At 45.3% G+C, this 24,496-nt stretch overlaps 2 protein-coding genes across 2 annotated transcripts; both read right to left on the bottom strand.

Moving 5' to 3' along the window:
* Nucleotides 1–7,867: 7,867 nt before the first annotated feature.
* Nucleotides 7,868–8,402, bottom strand: LOC122108471 (protein BTG1-like). Its single transcript, XM_042680395.1, has one exon. It carries the CDS (start codon nt 8,351–8,353, stop codon nt 7,868–7,870), a length of 486 nt encoding a protein of 161 aa, XP_042536329.1. The 5' UTR covers nt 8,354–8,402.
* Nucleotides 8,403–14,380: 5,978 nt separating this feature from the next.
* On the bottom strand, nt 14,381–15,603 carry LOC122108470 (EOLA-like protein). The gene is made up of 2 exons (XM_042680394.1): nt 15,358–15,603; nt 14,381–14,554 (listed from the first exon to the last, which is right to left on the bottom strand). The coding sequence occupies exons 1-2, from the start codon at nt 15,601–15,603 to the stop codon at nt 14,381–14,383; spliced, it is 420 nt and encodes a 139-aa protein (XP_042536328.1).
* Nucleotides 15,604–24,496: the final 8,893 nt, after the last annotated feature.

The raw sequence follows: 24,496 nt of genomic DNA, 5'->3' as shown, positions 1-24,496 counted from the left end.
GCAGTTTGCAAGAGGGGAGGACTTTGTTTTGGGAAGGTAACATTGCTGACCTTCAAGGATGGGTGAGAGGAGAGTAGCTCAGCTAAAGGCTGACAGTACAGGAAAGGCACGTCGTGGTCCACACTAGGGCGGGCTGTGAGAATGTCAGAGGGAGAGTCACAGAGCCCACTGATAACCTTATGGGAAGGATCCGAAAATGCAGCACTCTCAGAGACAGGCAAGCCCCACCTTAAGTGGGAACACTCAGCACCAACATTTAGCAGAGCTCTCTCAAGCTGCATGCTAGTTGACAAATGTTCTGGAGGAATACAACAGTACATGCACCAGGCAGAAGCACTTCCATCGAACGTGCTGTACACAAGTAAGTGTCCCTGTGTGCATCGAGTGTTGTAAATATACACGACTCTCTGTAAACTAAGTTGTTCTGTACTATCCAAACTACATTGGAAGCTTGAGATGTTAATTTGAATAGGAAAAAGATATTTGAAATATACTCAAAGAAAATAAGGAGAAGGTAGGAGAAGAAAAACAAGAGAAGTGCACAGAATTTCACAGCATCCTAAATAAGATGACTCCTGCAAAATGCAGAGGGCACGGTAGGGTATTGAGAACAATTTGCCACAATCCACAATAGATAATTCTCAGTTCTCAAGCTGCTATTCCCCTGTTCACATTTTCACTGTGTTCTGTGTTTGAGCTTGCCACATTAAGCAATTTGTTGTCCACTTAACCAACATGAAAAACAAACAAGAATTGGTTAATTGTATAGAAGACAAATTTTCCTACTAGAACTAGCTTTGAACCATTGTCCTTGGAATTCCATCTCTTGTGTAGCGAAGATTACAGATGTGTGCCACTAGCATTATGGTAATTTTTCCATTGCTAAGCTCTAGCTTTGTCCCTTTCCTCTACAACCTTACAGAGAAGGAAGCTGAGACTTCTAATTGCTTTTACACCATTGAAATATTTGAGTTTGTTGTTACTGAGTTACAAACGTTTACTAAAGTGAGCTTTCTCTCACTTGAGAATAAATAAATGAGAAAAGTACTGCAACAAATGTGGAAATCACAATGTAGAAATGCATAGAAATATCAAAATTCTAAAATCTCACAACTCAATAACTATATGCAAAGGTAATGATTTAGTTGTAATGTCACGTAAAAATTGAAAAACCTACTTTAAAAATGATCAATAACCTCAGATGATTTAAACAGAAACATGAAGTTTGGCAAGATCTAGACATAAAATCAGCAACATGAGCCGGGTGCTGATAGCTTATACCTAAAAACGTAGCTACTCAGGGGGCTGAGATCTGTTGACCAGGGTTTGAAGCCAGTTGGGGCAGGAAGGTCTAGGAAAGTCTTATCTCCATTTAACCAGCAAAAAGCCAGAACTTGAGGTGTAGCTCATGGAAAAGCGCCAGGCTTGAGGGAAAAAGCTGAAAAAGAACTTGAGGCCCTGGCTTCAAGATCTAATATTGGCACATAATGAAGAGCTTACTTGTTTACTGCGCATGGAAATGTAATTATACAGAACCAAACTGGCACAAAGCTATGTTGGGTAGACTCCTTGACCTACAATGCCTAACCTAGGTGCCATAATCTTGTGCTACCCATTTCTGTTCTTAATGGTGCCTTAAGTGTAGGTGATGTAGTTTTGGAATGTAGAGACAAGAGCACTAGCCTTGAGCTGAAGAGCTGAGGGACAGCACCCAGGCCCAGAGGTCAGGCCCCACAACCGGACACCCCCCTCCCCAAAATAAAGAAAGAAAGGAATGTAGAGACAGTCTTTTAGTGTTTTAAGTGTCTGTTCCTTTTCTGTTCCCTGTATGAAGTCCTGTGACATGCTTGTAGCTTAATATGTAAGTCTTATTATACTATTTAAATATTCTATGTTGTCTCCTGTACCCAAATAATCTTATCAGCTCTTGAATTTCTTCTTTAGATATAGGAATCTCTATTTTCATAGTTTTGTTTGGTACTCTCTGTGGATTCTGCATGTCATCTGATTAACATGAAACTTTTAAATATGTGCACATGGTATCTGGTCCTGGTGTCTTTTCCTCATGAATAGTCAACTCCCAGTTTCTCACTGCCTATAGTAGTTTTTTCTGCTCCCTAATATTTCCATATTCTCATTCTGTTATTAGTTCTACTATCCACTAGTGACATGAGTAAGGACTGATAATTTCCCTGATTTAGATGATACTTCTGAATGTTCTATTACTGCTCTAATGGAAGTCTTGTGGAAATCCTACAAATTGATATTGTTTGCCTTCCTATGTAACAGCTGTATATTCTTGGACTTTCTAACATATAGTTATTAGAAAAGGCAAGTCTCAAACACACACATATATTGTTAGTACTTTCAATTCTATTGAGTAATTTTATTAATTACTTCAGTAATTCATCAGTGACTTTAAGAGATACTTTATTAGGCCATTTTTGTAGGTCATGGGGCTGGAACTCTGGGCCTTTGCACTGTCCCTGAGGTCTTCAGCTCAAGGTGAGCACTCTACCACTTGAGCCACAGCACCACTTCTGGTTTTCTGCTGGTTAATTGGAGATAAGAGTCTCACAGACTTTCCTTGCCTGGGCTGGCTTTGAACCGTGATCCTCAGATCTCAGCCTCCTGAGTAGCTAGGACTATAGGCGTGAGCCACTGGTGCCCGGCTCCTATTAGGTTCTTATACCTTACCCTTAGTGTGTAGAAGTCATTAGATTTTTTTTTTTTTTTTGTCGGTCGTGGGGCTTGAACTCTGTGCCTGGGTGCTGTCCCTCAGCTCTTCAGCTCAAGGCGAGCGCTCTACCACTTGAGCTACAGCGCCACTTCCAGTTTTCTGATGGTTTATTGGAGATAGGAGTCTCATGGTCTCTCTTGCCCAGGCTGGCTTTGAACCGCGATCCTCAGATCTCAGCCTCCTGAGTAGCTAGGATTACAGGCGTGAGCCACCAGCGCCCGGCTGTCATTAGATTTTTTAAATGGCCATATTGGGCTATTAAAAATTATTAAAACTGACAGAATTAATATTTTTCCTTTGAGTATGTATACTGTATTTTTTTTTTTTAGGTCCGGTCGTGGGGCCTGCACTCTGGGCCTGGGCGCTGTCCCTCAGCTCTTCAGCTCAAGGCTACCGCTCTACCACTTGAGCCATAGCGCCACTTCCAGCTTTTTCTGCTTATGCGGTGCTGAGGAATCGAACCCAGGGCCTCATGCACACAAGGCAAGCACTCTACCACTGAGCCACCTTCCCAGCCCTACTGTATTTTCTTTAACTTCTGTTTGTCCAATCTTTAATGGGTATTGTGTCTTGGGTGTTGGTTGGATATAACTATTATCTGTAGCAATGCCAATGTACATTTCGTATGTTTTAGTGGCCAGTAATTGTGTGTGTGTGTGTGTGTGTGTGCATATGTACATGCAGGCATGCTGGAATTGAAACTTGATCTGAAGGCCTGAGTGCTGTTCTTTAGTAATCTCAAGGCTAGTGTCCTACCACTTGAGCCACAGCTCCACTTCCAGCTTTTTGCTTGGTTAACTGGAGATGAGTCTCAAAGATGGTCTCTTCCCCAGGTGGCTTGAAACACTGATTATCAAATCTCAGCATTCTGAGTATACTGGATTATAGATATGATCCACTAGAGGCTGGCTTGCCCAGTAATAATATTTGTGTGTGTGTGTGTGTGTGTGTGTGTGTGTGTGTGTGTGTGTGTGCCAGTCTTGAGGCTTGAACTGAGGGTCTGGGTGCTGTCTCTGAACTTATCTGTTCAATGATAGTAGTTTACCATTTGACCAGCTCTATTCCACCTTTTTTAGTGCTTAGTTGGAGATAAGAGTGTTATAGACCTTCCTGTCTGGGAATGGTTTCAAATCGTGCTCATCAGATCTTATTAGTTAGGATAAGAGGCAGAAGTCAACAATACTGGGCAAGTAATTTTTTTATATATTACTACTGTTGCATTCATAATGAAAATATTTTCTACCCCTAGTAAAGGATATATAGTTACTTTCATTAGGACATTATTTCAGCATATAATTTCAGATAAATGTTGTCATACAACCAGACTAGAAAGAGTCTTTGAATACACAAGGAACTCAGCAGCAGAACGGTATGCATCTAAAAGCCAAATGGGTTGCACAGCCCTGTTCAGCTGCTCATGCATGCAAGAAGCAGTGTAAAAAAAGATCAAAACCTCTCTGGGCACAAATACTTCATTGTCTGGTGTGGACCAGGAGGAGGGGGAGTTTCACTGTCTGTAGCACAAACTGCAACTGATGGTAGAATCTGGACACATAAAGTATAAAGCAGCTGGACAGGCCAGGGAGGGAGTGCAAATTGGCCTATTATAAAGAAAGTGTTGGTGGAGTCTAGCCTTTGTACTATGTCCTCCCACAACTTTTGACAGGTTTTGACAGGTGACCCAAATTCAGAGCACGTCCCTTCTGCAAAAGAAATAATGTTCATGGAAGGCTCAATCATATTCAGTTGTCGTCGGTTGATGACCAGCCCTTTGTTGCTGACACCTGTAAGAGATGCATATGGTCCAAACCAAAATGTTCATGTTCTCATGGCTTTGGACCCAGTGATAACTGTCCTAGAGCCTAGGCCTTCCTCTCTGCTCAGATGCCAAGTGGGAAAAAGCCAAGAATAGGCCTTTTGAGGATTCTGTTAGAGTGCAGACAAGTCTGTTGGTATTCTTCAGCAGCAGGATGGTTGAGGGGCCATAAGAGCCCGTCAGCAGGAGCAAACCTCCCACATGAAAGAGCCTAGCCTGGTGTATATTCCTAAATCCTTTCAGCCTTGTCTGTCTCAGAGTGCAATGGGCCAGTTAAGAACAGTACAAGAGATGAAATCATCATCAACCCTGAAGGTCAGATACATGCCTGTGGGAGTGGTCTCAATCACAAGCTGTAGAAGGTGCACAAGAAATCAGGGCTGGTCAAGAATAAACATGGGACCATTAGTGCTGGGACAGGGGTAGTTGTCACACAGGCCACCCTCTTGAGTTTCACCAGCCAAGGGCCATCATCTGGAGGGGAGGAAGGCAAGGGAATGGCCACGGCACACGAGGACCAGAGAGAGAGCTTTGGGGTCTAGGTGATGATATTCCTCAGCAAGATACAGAAGTGGCCGTGACTCTCATGACCACACTGCTCTATCACACCCACCTTCACTCCAGTGATGATTAGCAGGCTGTGCAACCTAGGCTGCCTCTGAGACTAACTGCTGCTTTAGCTGTGTGAACTTGTTGGGTATATGAAACTCTGAGTTTGGTCACTAGTGGGCTTTTCAGCCAGCAGGTCTGTGTTGAGGTATGAAAAGGAAAAGATAGGAGGAAAGAAAGGAGAGGGGAGGGGAGGGGATGAAAAAGGAGGGGAAGAGGAAAAGAGTCAAGAAATTCAGTGAGGCTTGAGGAAAACTCAGATGCCCCAGCCCAAACAACAGCAATATTTCAAGTCCAGTGACAGGGAGTCTTACTGCCATGCAGAGGTTCTTACTGCCACCTAGAGGCCACTACACACAGGCCATCTTTGGCTCAGAGACAAAAGAGAGTTTTCATTAGGACTGCTGGAGATTCATTTTAACACAAATCCTCACAGGGTACCTGCCCTAAAAAGACATCTCACACATTGTAGGAAAAAGTCAGGGGAAATTCTGAGCAGCAGCTCCCAATAGGTATAGCAAGGGAGGGATGGGAGCAAGCTCCTGAGCCAAGCATTCAGGTGCTGCTTAGCAAGACACATTTCTCAAAGTAGACTCTGGTAAGTGAGGTTTTCAGGATAACATTGTTTGGAGCTCATGGCCCACATCTTCTCAGAAGCCCATATGAAACCACAATGGTGTCACTGCAGAAAGTCCCCTCTGCTTTGACCTACAAAGAGAGAAGCTGCAAAAGGACCACTCCATCTTGTCCCCATTTTTGCTACCTTCAGCCTTTCCTGTGTCAAGGCCAACTATGTTGCTTTGATTGGCACAGAACTCAGGCTATTAAGCAGCATGAGGTGTTTTCTGCATCCTGCAGCTAACAGGAACCAATAAGACCTTTACACTTTGGTATTACAATATTGTCTTTGACTCCTCCAACTGATGATCAGCCTGACAATGAGGGAGCACCCAACTGCCTGGACAAGTACACAAAATGACATATTTCCAGACAAGAATACCTCTCCTTGATGCTTCCTCATCAGATACTCAGTGACAGAGGACGGTCTTCACTCAAATGTGAAGCACTCGAATGAGAAGGCACTTTACACTGTGCACTTGGTTACCCCCTGCCCTCACTACTCACAGGGTGACAAGACCCAGCCTCCAGCTATCAGTCAATGACCATGGAGAGTTGTGTGACAACTGCTCAGGGAAGAAGCCTCAGGGAAGATCCAGAACATGAGAACACTCAGAGTAGCCCTGGGTAGAGATAGGTCTTCCCAGAGGAAGGAACAGGGAGAGACCCTCATAAGCAGGAGAGACCTGGTGACCTCAGAGCACAGCCAGGGGCTGATTGCAAACAGATGAAAAGTAAAGGGACTGAGGGCTGGCCTGGGGCAGATGCGTGAGTGTAACAGAAGGTGTGCTAGTGGCCTCTGGGGTGGGGAAATGAGGGCTCTGGATGTCATAAGAACATGCCCATGCTACCACCAGTTCTGAGTCTTCACTTAGGAATTCTCCACCAGGTCTTGAGTCTAGCAAGGATGAAGGTCCCCACTACCTGAGAAGCACAAGGTAGATTCTCTCTCCTAGGGGTAGGTTACATGCAAGGCCACACAGCGATTCATGCTGCATCACCAGCCCCTAAGGCTCTAGACCTAAGAGCTTGGCGATGAAGAAACTGCAGCAAGACAGGACAGCAATGAAATTCCCCCGTGATCACTGATCCTCATGTTGGATGGACGCTGTCTAGCTCACCTGACTATGCTGATTCATTACTTCAAATGCCAAGATAAGAAATATTTATTAAAGAGAGCAAAGAACTTTCTCACCCAAAATATAGAAATCTGTACAAGTTTGCAACATCAATAGACATGAACTGTACAAATTTACACCAGTTCATAATTTACCAAATAAAACATGATTAACAAAGTTCTCAAAATAAATGTTTTCTTGAAAAGGCTTTTTCTAAACTAAGTACAACAATAGTTACAAACCAGACCTCCAATTTCTAAAAATAGGAAATTTACGTAGTCTTAAAAAATTATAAGCTAGCAAATGTACAGTGCTGGCTGGTGTTAATACCCCAGTTGAGAGAGTATCATTTTAAATATTTTAAGGATTTAAAAGGCTGTTGGCCAAGGCAGATTTTGGTCACTTGACACTTTCAAAGTCAAAAACATAATACAAGGTCTGACCATTTCGTCAGGTCATACTTACTAGTTTTTCTTTATGTACATTTATACATATTGAAGTGCTGGGTAAAAGTTTTGTAGTAAAGTTTCCAGTACTACTAAGTTTAAAACATTGAGCTTTCCAAGTAAGCTCCCAAAATTATTTTTATAATGACTTCAAGTACAATAGTGCAAATTCCTCTTTATGATCTACTGAAGAGGAGGGCTCTTAGAAACAGATGTTCCTTAAAGTGACTGATGTCAAAATTTAATTACACTAGCAGGGGAATAACTGAAACCATTCTAGGCCTTTATTTCCTAGCAAACAGCATGATCATTTACTTTAACTCACAATCTGTTAAATCATTGAAATGTACTGTCCAAACTATGGCACTGTTACATCAAAATATTTTTTTAACATTCTGTCTTGCACCAGCTCTTCACAGCTCAGTTATGGTGGAAATTCCATGAACTATTCCCCAATGGAGCCCTCTCAAAACTTTTAAATTTCCATTCACTGTAAGATGAGCCATCCATAGACTACATCTTAACTAGAGACAGTCATCATATTGCAGGTTTTGGAAGGGCTTCTTCTGCCCAGGAACATTTCCTCCTTACAGCTGCTTCTGTTGTCTACCATTTGCATGTCGGAGCTGTTCTGAGTGCTCTCTCCTGTGGGTGAGGCCTCATACAGCACACAGATGGAGCCATCTTCTCCAATTCTATAGCACACTTCGTAAGGGTCAACCCAGAGTGTGAGTTCACTTGGGAGAAGCCTGAACAGCTCCTGACTGCTCAGTCCAATGCGCTGGGCAGCCTGTGCAATCAGAGGATCCATTTTATGATTGATGCGAATACAACGATAACCTGATCCCTTGAATGGCATGTCTGGGAACCAGTGATGTTTATAATGTTCTGCCAGAAGCTCCTGAAGCGTCTGGCTGAAGGTGTGCAGCAGGACTTCACTTGTGAGCCCCTTGGTGCGGAGGAACTTGGAGATGAAAGCCACTGCGGCTGTGATCTCGCACATCATGTTGGGAGCCGGGGGGTACACAGGATTCACTGGGACAGTAACTGGGGGCGGCTCAGGTTGGCATGGGATGGGTGGGAAGACCCCAACAGCACAGTGGCTAGCCCATGCTCCCTCAGGCACCAGGCAGCTGGGAGGAAAAGAAAGATGCTTTAAGGAAGAGACAGCAACCTTTTTTCCTTTGTTTTTGTAGAGTAAAAAAAGTTATTTTCAAGACAAGAGGCTGCTGGAGATAGAAAAATCAAGGAGAAGTGACCTGATAACATTACTCAGACTTCCCAATGGCTTGTCTGTCCTGTTTTTTAGCATTGGAAGATCCCCACAGCTGCGCTTCCATCTCCCACGGGCTCAGACTATGCCTATTCTTTCTCACCAGGTAGTGGTGCAAAGCAATTGCCCCTGGGGTCTTTTGAGGACTGAGGAGAAGAGCTTTCCTTGTTCTCCAAGGGGCTGAACATGCTAGTGTCTCACAGACACTGAACAAAGGATGGTCAAAGTCCCAGATGCAAACATGCAGAACACAGAGGAAAGAACTCAGGAGACTGGCTTTCCCACAAGGCCTTTCTTTGACTAGATTCCAGAGAGCAATGGGAAGAAGGCTGATGTCTTACACTCCTAATCCTGGTGGACACAGGCCACTCTTCAAACTGAGGAGAATGTTGGCTAAGGGTCTACAGAGGCCACAGGATGGCAGTGTGCATAAGTCTAATGAACACACACAGGTTCTGTGCTGAGTGCCACAGCTGTGGCATCCCTGGTCCCTTTCTTCACTACTCTTATGGGAGCTCCCCAGGTACCATCCCTTTTCTGAGTCCTCTGCAGTTCAAAAGCTGGTGCTATCATTTGGCACACATGTCAAAGGCTCATTCTCCACCGTGCCAACACTGCAAGGTGAGGCCTTGTTCAGTGAGGTCTCCAGGTTATAGACACCATGCCCCAGAAGAAACTGTGCAACCCCAGCTGATCAGGTCTCTTCTTCTTCCTGGCTTCTCTTGCAAGTCATTTTCTCCATTACATACTTCAAGCAGGATGTGTCCTCACCAAACCCCCAAAGACATGGGGTCACCTGATCTTGGACTGGCATGTTCAGGCCTATGAGCAAAATAAACTATCTTCCTTTATAAGTAAGTTGTCATATATTTCGCTGTTTACTAAGACGCTGACTATCACAGCTAGGAAGGCCACCAAAATTTTGATAATGTTGCTTAAGATGAGACCATCTATGTAAGAGAATCACAGAAGGGATTTTTAACTGAAAATTCTAGCACTAGCACCTACCTTGAGAGGCAAACCCAGTGAACTCTGGTTTCTTAGCATCTAAGAGCATGAGCTTACAGGTGCAAACCAAATCTTTGAACAAACACTTTGTAAACATGTTTGAAAGCGTCATGATACCTGGTGTGGTGGTGCACATGTGTAATCCTAGCACTCAGCACTCAGAGTGAGGAGCACTAAGATCAAGGCCATCTGGATCACATAGGTAATTCCAGGCTGGCCTGGCATACTTAGTGACACCTTCTCTGAAAAGGAAAACAAAAACAAAAGCACCACGTCCACTGACAAATCTTGTGACCCGACACAGAATTACAGAGCCTTTAGCCTGGAAGCACTTGGGGAGGGTCTCCTTCAAATCCTGGTAGCATCTGGTCTTAGCAGAGAAGAGAAATAAGACACCTGTTTGCAGTCCCCTTTTAGAAACTGTGGCTGACCCTGAGAGAGGGAAAAGGGTTCCACTGAGTGGAGGGAGGACTCTTGATCCTTTCTGCTTAGGTGAGATTCCACTGCCAACTCTATCTCTATACAGAGTAAGCCCAAGAATGAGATGCTAGAGAACATGTATCACCTAAATCAGTGACACTGCCAGGTACTGGTGTCTTACCTCCTCGTTACTCAAGAGGCTGAGATCTAAGGATCGTGGTTCAAAGCTATACTGGATAGGAAAGTCCTTGAGACACTTAGCTCCAATTAACCATAAAAAGCCAGAATTGGAGCTGTGGCTCAAATACTGGAGTAATAGCCTTGAGTTAAAAAGCTAAGGAACAGCACCCAGTTTCTGATTTCAAACACTTTTACTAGCTTGCACATGTGTACACACAGAAACACAGAGAGAGGACAGACACAGACACATAGACACATAGACACACAGACACAGACACAGACACAAACACACACACACACACACACACACACACACACACACACACACACACACACACACACCAGTGATATGTGCTGTCATCTGTAGCAGGAAACAGGAGATGACTGTCTTGGTTTTCAATGGGGTCTTTTGGGGGGGGGGGGGCCTGGGCACTGTTCCTGAGCTTAACTGTTCAAGGCTAATACTCTATATAATTTGAACCACACCTCCCCTTCTGGCTTTTTGGTGGTTACTTGGAGATAAGAGTCTCATGGACTTTCCTTCCCAGGCTGGTTTTGAACCTGGATCCTCAGATCTCAGCCTCTGGAGTAGCTTGGAATACAAGTATAATTGAGCCACCAATGCCACACATGTTTTGTTGTCTCCTTTTCCAGGTCCACTGGCACATTTCCCTTTCGGATTAGTTATGTCTACCTTAACAGTAAGAACTTTCCTTAGGACAGAGTCAGAGAAAATTAGGCTTCAGAAATTAAATGGAAATGAACAGCAACTGTCAGAATCCACAGAGAAATGAGAAGCGAGGCAGAGGTCAATTTAGATATCAAAGCAGTGAGGCATTGGCCATTCCCTCCCACAACAGATGAACAAAGATGTTCCTGTCTGGCCATGTGTGAGCTTAGCCCTAGCTGGGAACATTCTGACCAAGTGGCAGTAAGACATACCCCTCCCTTGGGCCCATAGAAGCAGACAAAAGCAACCTGGAAGAGTAATTGGAAGAACTCAAAGAAGGCCAAGATGGGGGTGAGGAGGAAAGTTGGGTTACCAATCATGTTCAGACAACCTACCTTACAGGAACCGATACCCATTGACCAATCTGACCCATGTAGTCGAAGTAATACACCGGACTAGGCTCAGCTGGGGCTGGCTCTTGACCAAAGCATTGCAGGCAGAAACACGCCTCCCCCATCTTCAGGAGTGGTTGAGGCGACTGAATCTTGGTTTGTCAAGTCAGGCAGGACCAGTTCCCATGACGCTCATGTACCTGTCAGCAGATAGAAACTTTTCTAGGAATTCCAACTACTCCATCAGTACCCTTTCATAAGAGAGAGTACTATATAGAGGCTCTGAGGAATTTCAACTTCCCCATCACACCCTTTGAGAAAAGAGAGGACCTGGAACCTGCCAGTGGCCTCTCTTCACTGCACTTGAACAAGGTGCCAGCTCCTGAATGGCTGTAACCCACATATGTGACATGCATGACACACAAAGATAATGATGATGTTAGCAGAGGGCTTCCCAGTAAGTAGACTGTAAAACTCAGGCAAGAACCTTTCCTGAACAACCCATTGAGACTAAAGGATATTTTGGTCCTAAAAGGACAGTAACTAATAGTCCTGGGTACAAAATGTTCCTGATGCCTGTCATACGATGGAAGATAACAAAGCCAAGTTGGCTCTTTCTGTTGGTGATAAGCCAGCAGGTGAAGTGTCATCAAATCCTTTCCCTAATCCTACCATGGATTCAAGAGACGGTATGGATGGGCATGGTGGCCAAGACATAAGGAACTACCCACCCAAGATAAAAAAGAATCTGGTGAGGACAAACAGAATGAGGCCAATAAAGAAGACAACGGTAACTGCCACACCTCCTTCCTGAGAAAATTATGGCTGGTTGTAGAGAACAAGGCATTTAAATCAGTGACCTGGAACAAAGAAGACCTTGTGATTATCAAGGCAGAACAGTTTCACATCAAGGTTTTGGACCTCAAAGGCCTAGACAAAGTTTTTGATGCATAAAGCTTGAAGAGTTACATTCGCCTACTAAACCTGCATGAATTCACCAAGATCTGCCCAAACAACTCTACTATTCAGGCTCAAGGGCAGAGAAAAAAAATCATGGTAAGTTAAAAAGTACTTGTCTCTTACTTTCTCTTTGATGAGAACCTCAGTCAGCATCTTGTCCATGTACTGCCACCTCAAACTGCAAACCCTTTTATCTTTGGCGAGCTCATGTTGAACGGCAGAGTGACCCCTGCCAGCAACCTAAAATCCATTTGCTCCATGATGAGCCGTTAGGATTGGGGAAGGGGAGCAAGCAATGATCATATTATCCCAGAAAGAATGAAATATTTCATTTGTTTCAGATGTACCATAACTGGAATTTTCGCAGAGACAACCCAGGTCGGGTTCAAAATATTTGCATTAGAGGAAATAGTAGACATAAGTGATCTGCAAGAAATAACACAAAACAAGTCCGAAGAAAGAAAACAGGAGGAGGCCGAGAGCACAAGTGTCCAGCAGAATGCCGAGCATGAAGTTAACTGAGATCCCCAGAGGCAGTGCCTCAATGAAGCAGGATTCAGGGGGATGTGCCATTATATTTCTCTGGCTTCCCTTTGAGAAAGACCTCCACCCTCCAAGAACCAAATAATTCTAGTGGAAAGGGCATCTGAGGGAGCAACCTCTTTGAGCCTGCGCCTGACTATGAAAATGAAGGCAACAGGGAAGTGTGTGGCACGCCACAACCAATTCCTAACATACAGTAGGTAATAGATTTGTACAACATCTGCTATTCTATTCTGCTGGGTTTCGCTGCTGCTCATGGCTCCAGATGAGCTTCTGGAAGGTGAAGAAGATCAGAAGGAGGAGGAGGAGAAGGAGGAAGAGGGATCCGCAGGTTATAAATAAAAGCACTATGAACATTTCAAGAACAATGCAGGGCCACGAAATCGTCGGTCGCTCAAGACGCATAAAAATATTAATTTTGAGATATGAAGCCATGTTTTATGTTAATAAGCCCCAAAATATCCAGTCAGATAATAAACAAACTCAATGATAGTCTTGAGTCTGTGTTGTTCAGAACCTTTCTTACTGCTCACCCGTCAGTGGCATACACCCTCTCCCCCTTTGCTTCCCCTTGATGTCATTCATTTGAGCAGCATTGCCAATAGAGGATTCCATAGGGCTGAGGGCAGGTCCGGGAAGATCTGGGTCCCTGGGTCTTACCTGGGGTCAGGCCTGGTCCTCACCTGGGATGGGGAGAGTCACCTCACTAACGATTTGGGTATCTTGAAGCAAGAGATTGCTCCCTCATGAATGCTCCCCAATCAACACTGCCAGGAAGGTCTGGTTACCAGCTGATGAGTTCTACTCCCAAGATCCTTCAGGACTGCAAGCTGCCCATCCAACAAGACATGGACCATTGCCATCTCCTGGCTCACAGGACAGTACATTCCAGTCACTCCCACAGGGTAGGGGATCGGGAAGGCCAGGATCCTTATAGATAACATTCACTAGAACATTTGCTGCAAGATAAACAGTACTTGCTTCAAAAATCTCAGGGGGAATTTTCCCATGAAGTGGGAACAAGAGAAAGGATGTATGGCTGCTTTGTTTCCAAGTGTCATGTCTTCTTTAACCTAGATACCTCAGGCTTTTTCTGGCTGCTCACTCTCAGCTGATACCATACAGTGTCCAGTCCTAGGCCTCACACATGCCCCCGGGATGCTGTTCAACCATTCCATGAAGCTTGACTCAAAGAGGCGCAACAGTCATCGGCACATTTGTTTGTTTCCTGCAGAACATAGCAAGACCAATGTCTGGGACAACACTGAGACATTTCCCAGCAGCCTTTCCTTTTCCCAGAGGGACAAGGTACTAGATACCTTAGCAAGAAGCCTCAAGAAGAAATGCACAAAGATGGTCACTTCTTGTGACCTTATCACCTGAGTGTGGGAACAGCACTTACTGGTTACTGCTTAACAAGGTTTTGGCGGTTAGAGCTAGCTGATTTTTATAGGACTGAGCTATGACTGGGAATAGATACTTCATGATTTGGTTTGTTTGGAGCAATGCTGTCTTCCAAGACCCAGACAAATTGTATTTCACAGCCCAAAGGAATCAAGTGTACGAGGATGTCTACCTGAAATATGTCTACCTGCTTTTCCTAGGTAAGGGCTCCAGTAAACACATGGGGTTGGAAATCACGATCTGGTACTTGTGCTTCAGGTAGGTCAGTACAGCTTGCTTTTCCTCTTCCTCGGCCTGGTCAGAATATAAGTTTTCCAGACATTGTCTAGTTCTCCCAATGTCACAAAGAGAGAGACACTCATGTGGTTTCCCTTCCACAAACCATGGCTGGCAACAGGACCATTCAAATTACATAGTGCTGAAGACCCAGATTAATACCAAAATGACACGAAGCAAGCTGAATCTCCTGAGCCCTGGGGCCACACTAAACAGTGCTCACAGCTTTCTTGTAAGGCACATAGAGGCTCCAGAAATGAACAGAAGGCCCGGGTATCCATGGAGAGGTACAAGTAACCAAGTGACAATTGGGTCTCTCTACAAGACACTTAAAGGTAGCAATTATAGCTGATAAACCTATGGACAATAGGATACCTAAGGATACCAGGTGGCAGATGCTGCTGCAAGACTTCAGCCATGCTGTGGTTAGAGGATTGCTTGGGTTGCTACATGGAAGAGTCACGTGAAGCCAGACAGGCAGCTTAACTTGGCCACCCACCCAGGATCATTATGTTTCTTCAGATTTGGCTAAGATATAATCACACCCACAGCCACACACCCCACAAGCACACTTATACACAGAGGTGTGCACAAAGACATCGGTAAACACCACATGTGACGCTTTCCTTGTACCTGGACTGTCATGTCATAAAATAGGAAGCAATGAGCACAGAGGACTCATTCCCCTAGACGATGGAACACAGGCCCCTTGAGTCCCTGCCCAGTGCCCCTCCTGACCCCTTTGAAGACGTTTTGTGTGGGGGAACTAAAGTGCATATCCTCCAACTCACAGGACAACAGAAGCCACACACTCCCAACCACCACCCTGAGGCACTTTTTGGGAATTGCCTTCACCATGCTCAACATCCTCACTTACCCGCTACCACACCTTGGCCACACATTTCCCCTTCCTGGAGCAAGGTTGGAATCTGTTCAGGGTTCATCCCCAGCCTCTCCACCAGCAGCTCCCACCAGGAATCATCTTCCCAGTCTCTGTGAGCAATGTGAGTGGCAATGGTACAGTTCTGATGGCTCCTCAGCAGGGGTCGCCAACGTGTGTCCAGGTTCTTGACTCCACCAAACACAAAACCAGTAAAAGGCTGCTGGAAGGAGAGGCAGCCAAACTTCATCTTCCTCTAGCTCCCTGGACCTAACACAGACACATGTCATACCCCAGCACTTAAACCTCATAACCGATGTGATTCATCTGCTAAGTACCCTGAAATCCCACTGACCCCACAGTGTTCTGCTTCTACATGTCACCATAGGTCACTGATGCCCTGCTCCACAATACACCAAACACAAGGGGCCAGCCTGTCTTGGATCCATTCGTTGAGCCTTTGGGTTGCTCATGGCGTAGGAGCAGACATGTAGAGAAAATCAGACTGCACAGTGTGTGGTTACTGCTAGGCAGAGTGCTAGGGCCACAGAGGAAATAGGGTCCTCCTACGTAAGTCAGGGCTTTATGTTCAAGGGGCTAGCTTTAGTAGGGTGACAGTCTGGGCTCTGCAACTTTACCTGCCTGTTGTATGCCACCCTCAGCCACACCTTCTCTTCTCTTCCCTTCCTTTCCTAGTACTATCGATGCATGTGTTGCAGGCCCAGTCTTGGTTACTATTCTGGCTTGGCTTGGCTCATGAGTTGGATCCCAGGTGGACTCATCAGTGTCACAGACTTAAAACCCCAAAGGACTTAGGACCACTCCAGATATATCTCCCTTCCTCTGCTATTGGTATGGAGTCTTCGAACCCCATGTGTGTGCCCTAACTGAGCCAGCTATCTCAACCACCACCTATGTCGCTCAACTCTACTTCCCAAACTTCCAGTGTGTACACAGCTAGCATTCAAACCCCACCTGCTGCTGTACTCATCAGCATTCTGGCCATTCCTGTGATGCTAAAAATAGCTGCAGTCAGCAGTTTTATTGATCTTGTGACAAATGTGCTGCCCCGTTTCCTGGGGACCCAATTATCCATAACTCCTGAAAGCTTATCCACTCCCCAGCTCATCAGATTTCCCAGAACCAGCTGCAATGCTCCTAGTTTTCTTGGTGCCCAATTCTTTCTTTCCTCCTTCCTTCCTTCTTCTTCCTTTCTTCTTTCTTTCTCCCTCTCTCTCTTTCTCTCTCTCTCTTTCTTTCTTTCTTTTCTTTCTTTCTTTCTCTTCTCTTCTCTTCTCCTGGGGCTTGAACTGTGGGCCTGGGCACTGTCCCCAAGGTTCTTTTATTCAAGGCTAGTGCTCTACCACTTGAGTGACATCACCACTTCTGGCTTTTTCTGAGTAGTTTACTGGAGATAAGTCTCAAGTACTTTTCTACCCAAGCTGGCTTCAAAATGCAATCATCAGATATCAGCCTCCTGAGTAGCTAGGATTACAGGAATGAGCCACCAGCATCTGGCTCTCACCTTATTTCCTAAGGAGAGGATAAAAGGAGATTCCAAGAACAGCCGAAATGTATAATCAACTGTTTTTCCAGGCAGCTTTATCTTCCACTTTGCAATAAGTTTCTCTTCTGCTCAACTTTTTCTCTATTCTTGGATTTATTTCTATTCTGCTCGGAGAACAAGGGCTCAGTGTTGCTGACCCATCACCTGATCTCATGGTATCCCTCAGCTAGGAGCTTGCTAGCTATAACGTCATTTCCATGCTACAACCAGAATGTCCTTGGGACTAGGAGCACCAGATTATGTCACTCCTGTGCTGAAACATCCCGAGGTCTCCTGTCTAAAGTAGAACTGATTCGACAATTGTCACCAGAGCCATTAGGGTCCCTCATCCTATAATGGTCTCCTCGATAATGCAACACAGACCTCCTTCCACCTGCAAAGTATGTCCAGTTTGTTTCTGACCCTTGGTCTTTGAAGTGTGCTAAGCGGTTCCAGGTTCCATTGTGTCATCTTACCATTGTTAGCCAAGTGCCCAACTCAAGTATCTGAAGACGAGAGCTTATAGAGACAGAGAAGGTGTCCAGATTGACACCCTTCCCACAGGGCTACATGGCCAAGTTTGAGATTTCTGTCCTCTGAGTCCCGGGTAGCCCACCTGCTGTGTGGTGGCACAGGCCACATTGCTGCACACCTCACAGTCTGTGATGGCAGGGAGTACCCAGCGTATGGGCAGTGTGGGACGGGTGGGATGGCGTTCAGATAGCAGCACACAGGGTTTCACTGCAGGACATCAACCAGGCTGTTGGCATCCACACTTAGAAGAAGAGGGAGTGACAGTCTAGCAGGAGGACAGGGCAGGCAAAAGTTGCCTCCTATATGGGGTTCGAATCCCATAGTGAGGGAAAACCCAACCCAGAAGTACCTTGTGAGGAGGGTCCACTGTACAGCTTCCTCAGCACTCCAGGTCTCAGACACCGGCCTTCCTTCGATTTTTCAGGGCTCAGATCTGAGGCAGAGAGATGCGCATCCTCTGCCTCCTCCCGTCGCCTCCAGCGAGGCTTTCAGCGTCTGTTGGAGAGCCTCCTAGGCCCCGTGATAAGTGAGGGAGGGCGGTCCAGGGAGGAGGATACCCCGCATGCTTGCTTCCGGACTGGGTCGCTGCTGACGTCACTTCAGGGCCCGCAAATAGAAGACTGGAGTCTCCCGGCCTCCGACGCCCCTTTTACGACGGGAGCTAGGCAGGTTCACGTGCATACGAACTCCACAAGTCCACGCGGGACAACCACTAGTTGTGTATCCTGGATACGGAGACGCGCATTACGCAATCACGCAATTGCGTATGCACGCGTTTACCAGCGTACTGGTCGCTAGGAGACGCTGTGGGACATATGGCGCATGCGTCCATCTCGCCAGCGCCTGGGTCCACGAATCTCGTGTTGTGGGAAAAGGAATCTAGCATGAACCCGAAGGGTCAGAATCTGGACAGCTAGCAGGGGCGGGGAAGAAGGAATGTACAGACAGCTTAGAAAATACCTTAGGATGTAGAGGGATTGGGGGCAGTCGCTGGGGGAAGAGGATGGGAGACTCGAAGTTAATTGAGGGCGTGCTTGGGGGTGGAGCAGGGCGGGGCATCGGGAGAGGAGGCTGGTTGAGGGCGGGTCTTTGCAGGAAGATATAGTTTGGGCGACTCCTGGAGTAACAAGCGGCGCTTGGAGGGTTGAGATTGATTGAAGGCGGGACTTTTTAGGTTGCGGAGTGATGGGGGTTGGAAGAGCGAAGAGGTATTGCGAGTGTCCCGCCAGAGTTGGGGCGGGGCTTTAAGTAACCCCTAGAGAGGCTGTGAGTGCTTAAAAAGGAGTGCGGGGGCAGAGACTTGCGGGTGGAGCAGGCAGATGTTTCCAGTCTGAGATAAATTGCAGGTGGATGCTTTACGGGATTAGGTCACTTGTGGTCTGGGCTGGGGGAACCAAATGGCAGGACCTTCAGTTGGAGGCATGAAGAGGGAGGAGCCAACCTGAAATTTGCTGATGTTGAGTGGGGCCCTGGAATTGTAATGGAGGGATACGCAGTGCAATTTGGAGTGGGGTAGGGACCTGAAACAGCCTGATTGTCACCATGGGGGACAAAAGGAACAGGGTAGACTTGGGAGAGAGATTTGGGGTTAGAACTAGGGCAGAATTGGGGCAAGGAGAGGAGCAGAATTTAAGAGGACGGGAGGGACAGATTGGGAGGCTGGCTGGTAGGGGGGCCAACATGCACTGAGAAAAGCTGGAGTGGGGCTGAGGAGGAGCTAGGAATGTTTACAATAACTAGGGGTAGAGCTTCAGCGGGGATTGGGTCTGAAATGAGACTCGGATAATGGAGCAGTTTGAGGGGGATTGGCAGGAAACAGGAGAATGGGTCTACTCTAAGGAAGGACTGGACTTAGGGTTAAAGTGCTATGTTTTTATGCAACAGACAGAATGACAAACGCTCGGTGACTTATGCTGACCTTGACAAGTGTACTCATGATGGATGCTGGGAGGCAAGGAAGCTGTGGGCAAGGCAGAGACTTGCTTGGGCCCAAGGACCCCAGGGTAAGTCTTGCACAGCGAGGCTGAATCCTACTGGCAGGCGCTCCTTTCCATTAGCCCCAGGGTCTCACTGGCTGTACTGTCTTAAGGGATGTCTTATTAAAGCCTACTTGGAAGGGTAGAGAAAGCAGCCGCCCCCATGCCCTGATGTCCTTAAGATCTATATTGTCCAGAGCCTGGCCTAATAACCATCGATGCTGGTTTGCACAGTGCAGCTAGAGGTAGGCAGCGGGACCCTGATGTCCTTCAGAGCCATTGGGCTTTCCTCTTTTCCCTGGGCATTGTCTGGAGAGCCATGCTTTAGGTCCTCCTTCTGTTTCCCAACGCTGCTTCCTGAGGCTAGGCTTCCCCCTGTACAACACACTGTGCCCTGAGCTCCTGACCTACCTGAGAACCTCTCTTTCTTCTCGGAAGCAGATCCTCTCCATTGCAGTTTTCTTTCTAAATAACACCACTGCTGTTCACCAGTCTCCTACTGAAAACCTGCCATGTCTTGTGTAATTTAGGCCTAACATCTCAGGTGTCAACTCCAGCCCTCTTCACCCTCTTGGCTGAACATGGATCAAGGCCATGCTGTGCTATGAAGTCCCTGATCATGACATATTATGCTTCCAGTCCTGCACCTTGAACTCAGGGCCAGAGTACTGTCCCTGAGCTTCTTTTGCTCAAGGCTAGTGCTAGACCACTTGAGCCACAGCTCCACTTCTTGCTTTTTTTCTATTTTTCTATTTAATTGGAGATGACAGGCTCACAGATTTTTCTGCCCAGGTTGCCTTTGAATAGTAAATTGCAGTTCCCAGCTTCTTGAGTAGCTAGGATTACAGAAGTGAACCACCAGTACCATCAGGCTCCAGATGGAGGTCCCATAGCCTGCAATGGTAGCCCTTTCCTTGTTCTGGCAATCCCTTATCGTCAAGGGACAACACTGATGTCACCTTTCCTGTCACATCAATTTAGAGACTTCTGTCTCTGAGCTGTAGAAGCATTTGGACATTGTTCCTTTGGCTTCTGCTTTAGCCCTTGTAACCTGGGACTCGTAATTGGGTAATTGCCCTATCTGGGTGTGTGATTTCTGGACTTCTGAGTTCCTCTCAGGGAAGGCCTATTTTCACTTGTTTCACAAATCTGGATTTCTGGGACTCAAAAGCTACTTGGTCACTATTTGAAAGACAAAGGAACGGCTCTCTTCTATTTTTTGTGTATGGTTCCCTAGGCTTGAACTCATGGCCTGGGCACTGTCCTTGAGCTTTTTCTGCTCTAGGCTAGAGTTCTGCAACTTAAGCCACAACTCCACTTCCAGCTTTTGGGTGATTAATTGGATGTGAGAGTCTCCCAGGCTTTCCTGCCCTGGCTGGCTTTGAACCACAATCCATAGATCTCACGCTCCTGAATAGCTAGGAGGATTATAGGTGTGAGCCACCAGTGCCCCACTTGGCTGTGTTGTTTTCTTTAGTGAGATGCATCTATTCATTCCCTGGTGAAGCTGGAGGAGATGGGAGAACTGGAGTTGAGGTAAGGTGAAGTGAAGAGAAATCTCACTTTATGAGAGCAAAGCCTCCAAGCTCCCATAGACCTTAGCGATCACAGATCTCTAACGCTGATGATTCCAATGTATGCACTTATAGACAGAACCAACCTTTCTCCTGCAGCAGGCTTCGGGGAGGTGGTTGAACTGCTTGATGCAGGAGATAGCAACCTGGGTTCTGCTTCCAGTGCATTGCCCACAGGGCACTCTATGATCTGCTGGCATGGGTGAGAGCACAGCTTCAGGAAAGGGTAGATCTGAGGACACAGCATCAGACTCACCTCAGAAAGAAGTCAGCACACATGATTCAGAAAGGGCTTCTTGAACACACATCCTCACAGGACTGTGATGGGCTGCTTCCAGGCTGACCTTTGAAAGGTGGAACCTTGGCCCGGGCAAGGTTTGATTATGGTTATGTGCTGACCTATTCCTCGTTGTGTCATCTTCCAGCTGTCTTACCCTACTTCAATTGAAGTGAAAGTGGTAGGTGATCAGCAAGACAAGCCTGCAGCTTCCTTGGTATCACGTTCCATGTAGTGCGAAGGCAATGTGAGTACTGGGGTGATTCATTGTAAAACAGTTCTTCTCTTCCTTCACTAACCATTTCTGCCTTCTCCATTGTCTAATTTTCTGCAATCCTATCATCTAGGAAGGAAGATATGGAATGGTAGATGTTAAGAGAAACACAGATTCCTATGGCTCTTTACAATGAAAACAGAGGAATATACTTTTCATTTCCCATGGGTGGGGATGGAAGCCTGTTGCTTCCAGTGCTTCTTCTAGAACTTCAGAAGCTGGACCAATGCTTGGAGACATACCAAGCCCAGATAGGTAGGTGTGGCCATGCGGTTATGTATAGGAAAAGTCCAGAGTGTTCTAGAACACCTGAGTTTGAATTTCAGCAGTTCCTCTCTCTGTGTAGCCTTGGCTCTTTTTCCCTCCACTTGCATATAGGGAGTCCAATTAATGGGCAGGCTGGTGGGTACATTGAAATATCACTATGCCTTATTGTACTTGGCACCAGAGTTTCATTGGCAGTGCAGAAAAACAAAGGCTCATGATATACATAGCCAGAAGCTATACTGGAAAAACCTAGGCATCAGCCAGATGTGTGAAGTTGGAAGTAAAGGATTCAGGTCTCATTGCCAAACAAAACTTACCTCCTTCAGGGATGTAACTGAGTAAGCAATGTATACAATTCTAAATACAATATGTATTTAACATTTGACCCGGCGGTTGTTTGAAATAGCATTTTCCAGAATTCCTGTGATAGAGCTAGAAATTTGGGGTAGTGTGAAGAAAATAGTCAATATAACAGGTCTGAGACTACTGGCCATAGAAATGCCTACTAGGATGTTTTGGCAGAGGCAAATTTTCTGCCACCTGGGGATTTGGCTGTCAATTAACTGGTCAACACTTAAGTGTCTCACTATGCCTAGACTGCACAAATGATACTGTTTATGTTGAATTCTTGCTTTCCTTCTGAAAGTCTGGAATGTTGGCCTATGATAGGCAGAAGTGCCTACGTGACTAGTTCCCAATATAAACTATGGACACTGAGTCTAGGCTGCCCTGGTGAAAGATATCATGCATGGGTCACTGAATTTTGTTGCTAAGGGGAAAGTATGTTTTGTGTGAGTCTTGAGTGAGGGGACGGCATAAAATCACGTGCCCGGGGATCCTCCGGATTCTGCCTATCTCTTCCCCATGTGATCCTGGCATAATCACTATCTCTTTAGCTGGGATACATATCTGACTAGGTCTAATAATCAGAATATACAGAGAAAAATAACTCTCACAAAATCAATAGCCCAATTAATAAAGGACCAATGGACTGAATAGACACTTCTCAAAAAGTACAAATTGGCAACAAATACATGAAGAAGAATATGTTTAATTAGTGTCACCTCATGCTATACAGGTTGGGAAAGTACAAACTCACTTGACAAACAGGACAGGAAACCTGTTTTTTTTTTCCATGTCTAAATGTAATATTTCTCTTTTCCTCTCACTCCGTGAAGTGTTTTGATAATTTGTCCATAAGTCTGTCAGTAGATGAAGAATCTCAAGCTAAGTCCCCCTTTTCCCTTTTTGAACAAGCTTTCTACCTCCTTTGTAAAATGAAGGGCAGTCAGCCTGGTATGGTGGCTCCAGCTTGAAATCCTAGCTCACAGGAGAACAAGGCAGTAAATTCCAGGCTAGCTTTGTATACATAGGGAAACTCTGTATCAAGAAATGAACGGGATGGTGTAAATGCTTTATAAAGATCTTACTGTCTTTCATTTTCCCGGAGTTATTCAAGATCTTATTCTTTAGTTTTTCTTGATTTTCTCACCATAGCAAATAGAATCACAGAATCATAGTTGAAAGCACTCATTATGTCCCTTAGTCTTCCTTATCTCTAAAATGGAAACAAAATACCTACCTTTTCTGGATTTTGTTATACCTCTGGCAACATTCTTTATACAGAGATTGTCAAAAATTTTCTCCCATCCTTCTGTCTAAATCAAGAACAAAAGTTTTCATGTATAATTCTCACTTGAGAATCTTCTCAGCTAACCTAAATTATAAAAAAGGAATCACAATGAAGTATACATACAAACTGCCAAAATATTTTAAGGAGAACATGATTTGCAGACCGAAAAAGAACACAAATTTATGTCCACATAGTTAGCCCAATAATTTAACTAGCAATTAAATCTATAGAAAACTGCTTTGATGTCTTGTGATCTCTTCCAATTCACTACTTCTGCCCCCAAAAGTACTTTTACATGCAACATCTTTGTTTTGCATGAATGGGACCTTACATTACATAGTCTTATTATTGTCTGCATTCTTAATGTTGTTTGTGAGATGTTCTCATTATCAAGTAGTAGTAATCTGCTTTATGACTACGCAATTTCTATTCCAATGGACAGGATGTGGGCATCAGAATTGTTCCCTTATTTTGGTATGGCAAGTAAAGGTGCTATGAACATCCTTGTATTTATGTTCTTTGCTAATTATATGTGCTTCCCACATCTGTGTAGACTTGTCTCCTCTATCTTGTTCCCAGTTTATAATCTTGAGGTGGCTTCCCACTGATCCAGTAAGGGTCTTGGAGCTGTAAAGATGTAGGGACTTCTTATTTGTGGAGCAGTAAGATCAGATGCTAGAATCCCTCATAAGATGACTCCTTTTGACTCGACTGACTAAGCTGGGAAGCGCAAGAAATCCTTCTCCAGTTCCAGCTTGTTGTGTAGTTTTCAGATCTGCTGGATTAGAATATATTTCTGCAAAGTTCTATACCTGTGATTATTCTTTCTCCCCTCAGTGAGGGGGAGATGGTCTCTTTTTCCTACTGTTTCCTTTTCCTACACTCAATGTTAGGGTTCTGTTTCTCTTACTCTAAAGTCCAATTTACCTGGCCTCTGACTATCTATTGTGACATTCCAGTATGCTTTTATAATACCCCACCTAGCCCCATAACCATGCAGTTATTGTTTGGTTTCAATTGTGTAGAGAGGCAGTAAAGTGCTAGGTGCCATCTTTCCAAATT

Source organism: Dipodomys spectabilis, unplaced genomic scaffold (assembly GCF_019054845.1).
Source record: "Dipodomys spectabilis isolate Male_0828 unplaced genomic scaffold, ASM1905484v1 ptg000060l, whole genome shotgun sequence".
Taxonomy (NCBI): Eukaryota; Metazoa; Chordata; class Mammalia; order Rodentia; family Heteromyidae; genus Dipodomys; species Dipodomys spectabilis.
Note: the sequence above shows the minus strand (reverse complement) of the source record. Positions and strands in the feature narration are given on the sequence as shown.

Excerpts from the sequence above, each read along its gene's own strand:
- LOC122108471 (XM_042680395.1), bottom strand. The coding sequence starts at position 8,353 with ATGATGTGCGAGATCACAGCCGCAGTGGCTTTCATCTCCAAGTTCCTC.
- LOC122108470 (XM_042680394.1), bottom strand. The coding sequence starts at position 15,603 with ATGAAGTTTGGCTGCCTCTCCTTCCAGCAGCCTTTTACTGGTTTTGTG. Across the intron at positions 14,555-15,357 it reads AAATGTGTGGCCAAGGTGTG|TGTCTCTCTCTTTGTGACAT; the intron begins GTAGCGGGTAAG and ends AAACCACATGAG.